General features: G+C 45.0%; 1 protein-coding gene across 1 annotated transcript; it reads right to left on the bottom strand.

Annotated features, from left to right (window-relative positions):
* On the bottom strand, positions 1-987 carry LOC138188853 (uncharacterized). Its single transcript, XM_069130996.1, has 2 exons — positions 295-987; positions 1-9 (listed from the first exon to the last, which is right to left on the bottom strand). The coding sequence occupies exons 1-2, from the start codon at positions 985-987 to the stop codon at positions 1-3; spliced, it is 702 nt and encodes a 233-aa protein (XP_068987097.1).
* Positions 988-5,242: the final 4,255 nt, after the last annotated feature.

Below are 5,242 nucleotides of genomic sequence, written 5' to 3'. Positions count from 1 at the left end.
TTACTCTTTCTAAAAGAGAAATGTAATTTATGCGGAAACGAAGACCCTCCGGTGAGGTATCCCTTTTGAGTGTCGAAGTTTCGTGTAAAATGTTCGGTCGAAGATTTCACTATAAACTGTGCGAGTGAATTCATCGAAAAAACGAACTTGAAATTGAAGTAAGAAATGATAGCGAAGAAAGCATTTATGATATTTCATCGAAGAAATGGAAAAGATATTTAATATATTATAGAAACATTTTTGTCGCGATTGTGATCGTGGTCGACGATGTTCATTGCTACTTAGCTCGGCTACTTGCGCTTGAATGCGGTTTATTCGGGCATCCATCCGCGCTAGCCGCTCGTTCATCGCATTGAGGGCGGCTACCACAGCGTCGCCTATTCCGCTGTTCTGGCCAGGTGGGTGGGTTACTGTAGGTAGTCGGACTGCGCTGGCCGCGACGATCTGTCCTGGTTCCCGAGAGGCTTCGAAGATGCTATCAGCGATTTGGATGCGTGTTTCTGGGTCTTTGCTCTGTACGGTGGCTAGGATGCTCTGCACGCGCGGCGGAAGTCTACCTTTCCAGCCGGTAAGGATGACATCGTCTGCTAACGAGTTGGTGGCTAAGCTTCTTAGGTCCCGGTAGAACTGGGACGGCTTCCTGTCCCCCATTTGCTCCTTTTCGATTACTTGTCGAAGTCTCTTGGCGTCCGACTCTCCCAATCTCTTGATGAGCTCCCTTTTGACGTACTCGTAACGCCCGATCGCCGGTGGGGCGTTCAATACATCGCGAATTAATCTCACGTGCGACTTGTCGAGATGTGCAACCGCGGCCTGGTATTTTTCCTGATCGCCCGTGATCCGGGCAGCTTCGAACTGCACTTCCAGCATCGTGAACCACAAATCAACATCGTCCGGCCAGAACGGTGGCACGCGGAGAAATGCATTTATCGTGTCCACGTTGTCCCCGCCGATCGTCGTGCGTCCGGAGTAGGCGTTATTGATCATTTCAAACTGTCTTAAATTCGCAGTGTTTACTTTTCACGAGCACTATCACGGTCACCTCTTTCACTGAAGATCACGTCGGGGTCACCAATGTGGTGGAAGTGTTGTCGCTGCCAGATGAAAAGAGAGAGAGTTTTACGTTTCGTCCCGGGACTACCGGTGGACTCGTCAGTAAGGCTATGCCCGGTAGTCCCTGCCTTAGACGTAGAGGGAGTCTCGCTAGGTGCGGTATTTGTATCGTGACACCGTATTTCGACCACTAGCGAGATGGACGGACTCGTCGTCGTCGTAGCCCTCTGGTGTTGACGGTTGGTACCCGCGGATCGCCCGGGAGGTGTTGCGCCGCGTTGATGCCTCGATCTGTCGGCGTCCTGTTGGTACCGATCCGCCACAGTTCAAGGAAATCAAAGCAGACCGAAAATCTATAGTGATCAATTAATGATGATGAACATCGGGACGCTATTTTAATTAAATATCTCTCGTTTTCAGTGCTCTATCCGTTCGGTATTCTATGTTTTATCCTCCTTATTTTCCGGCCTCCATTTTACCAGACATATCGGAAGAACCCCTTTTTAAAATCTACCAAACTCGCCCCGTAACAGTATTGCGACACTTGTGGTTGCCAAATTTGCGTATTCCTGGTCGAGCACACCGGGAACGGATCGGACAGCGGTGTGATCGTAGCTTTTGCCTATCCATCACGCCACCCGAGGCACACGTGCAGAAAAGCGCTCTGATTCTATGTGGGACGGAAATTGCCACGCAGTTTTGTTACTAAGTCTCCGTAAGTCTCCGAAATCATCAACGAGCAATCGCGCTCACGATCACTCTGTGAGTGATAAGAAGCTGCCGCCAAAATCCAAAGACGGGACGTAACAGAGATATCGAATTTTATATTATTAAAAAAAGATTTCGATGTCTGTAAATACATATGTATTTGGTTTTGTTTATATTTGTATTTCTGAGTAGCAGATTTGGTTGATTATAGGTTGATAATTATAGGTTTTTAACCACTTGTTTATTGAAAAATTACGAAATAAATTTTCTTTTTTTTTTGTAGACTTTTTACAATGAATTGTCATTGAGAATTATAAGTAAATTATTTTGGCGTGGTACTGTAACTTGGATTATAAGAGTTTATAGTATGTTTGATTCTAGTTGAATCCTAATGCTTCAATCTAAAGGGTATTGTCTTTTTAGTCTGCGGATCTGATCCGCCGTGTCAAGTAATTGGGTAACTAATAGGTTTTGGTGGTTGTTAACTTTTATACTATATCTGTTACTGAATTTGGATATTTCTTCTTTAACTGTGGGTATCTTAAGGTCGCGATGTATTGTTTCGTTGTTAACATATCAAGGTGCATCTATAAAGGATCTTAGAGTTTTTGATTGGAATCGTTGGAGAATTTCTATGTTGGAATCACGCGCTCTTCTCCATAGTTGGATCCCATAGGGCCAAACAGTTTTAATATGGCTTTATATAGCATTATCTTACTCTGCACGTTTAAGTTGGAGCGTCTGCCAATGAGCCAGTAGAATTTTTTTAGTTTTTATTTCAGTTGTTTAGACTTATCTACGATGTGCTGTTTCCATGTCATTCTTCTGTCCAGAATCATGCCCAGATATTTAACTGTATCTGTTAAGGTATAGAGAAGATTCGGAAAATACAAAAAGTTTACTTTATTTTACACACAACAGCTATACATATATGTCGGATTTACATTAGAATTAGGGTTAGGGGCGTGAAACGAACCTTCGTTTGGATTACACATTGTCGTTATCCAATAGAGAAGACATTGACTAGTGCAAATACGATTATTATAGAATTGGACAAGTAACCGTGGTAATTAGATACTCGAGAAACTAATGACAATGATCCTAGGTTCAGTAACGAATCCGCGGTCAACAGGATGATAGATGTACGTGCTCACGAAATCTAAGTCGGATTCTTTGTTGATATTCACTGATCGTAAGGCGTTACTCTTTTCGTCGATGAGATCGCAAGAAAGAATGAATTTCCGTGTCGATGATGCCACGGAGGAAAACTATATTGGGGTGTGTCTAAGGGCACGAGATCATCGGTGGTTAGAAAAAGATGCTAGCCACCCTCGAGGGAGAGTTGCTGGTGGGAGACGTCGTTCGTTGAAAAACAGGTCTCCTCTATCTTCTCGTAATTGGGACAAAGATTGTGTCTGTTTGAAGGACTTTAGTTAGCTAAATCTTAAGATTTATAACGGGCCCTCAGACTAGCTGAACATGTACTGCGGAGACGCATCGACATCTGGCAATCATCTTACTCGAAGAACAGGGTTTGCGTGTGGCGTGCCACGGGAGAGAGACCGTTGGAATGTTTACTGTCGCTTGTCGCCAGAAATATTTCTTTTAAGGAGAGCTATAGAATTACTCCATACCTTCGTTAGACAAAGCGTTCATCCCGTGACCGCGGCTACGTTCGGCGACTGGCTGTCGCCTCGAGCCCAATCTCATTATCACAAATCTAGAACAAATACAATCGGATCGAAAGACGACAATTGTTTAATTACGCTTATGATAGAATGTAGATTACGGTGTTAGGGGATTTTCCCGAAATTCCAAAGGGGAGGCTCCGATATCCTTTCATCTCCGACACGGTCATCCTGACAATCACACGTCCTCGGGTGTAACTAAAATATTGCGTTTTTCCAACATTAAACTCGACGTAACTGATATTATTTACCGTTCAACCAAATGTTCCAAATAAGTCAAGGGTCCAGCGCAACAACAAAATTTCGTTCTGAGGTTTGACAACAGAAAAAATAAAAGAGAACAAGAATTTGTAGCATTATAATTTGTATTCAAAGTGCTAGTTGCATTCTGTGGTTTATCAGTCGGATCGTAATGGCATGATGGACTATTTGCGATTTTGTACCCAGATGAATCTTGATTTTCTAGATTGCACGACCGCACAGAGTTTTATTACATTGTCACTGGTAGTGCGTGCGAATACACGACCGCTACAGATTCGCAACGTTGCCGCTGGCAGTGCGTGTGAGTACACGACTAGATAGAATAGAGCTAATGACCCTCAGGGGTCGGGGTACTCATATCGCTCGGGTCACTGTCCTCGCCACTACTACCAACATCCAAATCTTCAGGAATGCGACTATCTGGCATTTTTCTCAACCTGTCGTGACTGTATTTATAAGAGCGTTTGCCGTCTAACGTTTTTAGAATATATCTATCTCCCTCTAAAACCTCTGCTATTCCAAATGGACCTTTAAATTTCGGATCTAGTTTCCTTTGGTTTTGTAGCGGAACGCTAGCAGGACTCTTCGTGGCGAATGGAACCCGTATCGCGACCTATGGGACTATCACCTTGTCCCTCGAGATTTTAAGTGGCGTTTTGTGATTGCCGACGTTAAAACGCCCATTATCGGCGTCGACTTTTTGAGCCACTATGGGTTACTCGTCGACCCGCGAAATAGACGACTGTTGGATAAGAATACGCAGCTGTCTACGAGGGGATTCGCAGCTGCGACTAACGAAGCATCCATTAAAACCATCGACAAGGAATCCCCGTATCATAAATTGTTAGCGGAATTCCCTGCGCTAACGCGACCACCCGTCTTCCGGCGAAGCTCTGTAAAGCACGGCCTGCAGCATCACATCTGCACGACTCCTGGAACTCCCGTCCACGCAAAACCACGCCGCCTAGCCCCCGATCGACTAAAGCAGGCGAAGGCGGAAATCGAAGTCATGATTGACCAAGGCGTGATGCGACCATCGCGAAGCCCGTGGGAGTCACCCTCGTACCTAAGAAGGACGGAGGAATACGACCGTGCGGCATTGAACGCCCGCACCATTCCGGATAGGTACACACCGCCGTACATAGAACACTTTGCACAGAACCTCTACGATAAGCGCATCTTTTCTAAGATCGATCTTGTACGCACTTACCATCAAATTCCGATCGCGCCGGAGGACGTACCGAAAACGGCAATTACCACTCCTTTCGGTCTTTTCGAAGCAACTAGCATGATGTGGGATGATAAACAGACGCAGTCACGACAGACAGAGTTTACCATACGCAATAAAGGATTACGGACAAAAGCGAACATACGAAGTGTTCGATCGCTCGCGGAGAGACGCGATCGCGAGAAAGCACGTCAACGGAAGTCGTAAATTCCCGTTACGATTAGATAATCGACGCCACGAAATGATCGATCCCTTACTTCGGTTAGGATAATAGAGGTGGTTTAATTGAGTAGTTACACTGATT

This window comes from Bombus flavifrons, chromosome 17, assembly GCF_040668555.2.
Source record: "Bombus flavifrons isolate JBK064 chromosome 17, iyBomFlav1_principal, whole genome shotgun sequence".
NCBI lineage: Eukaryota > Metazoa > Arthropoda > Insecta > Hymenoptera > Apidae > Bombus > Bombus flavifrons.
Note: the sequence above shows the minus strand (reverse complement) of the source record. Positions and strands in the feature narration are given on the sequence as shown.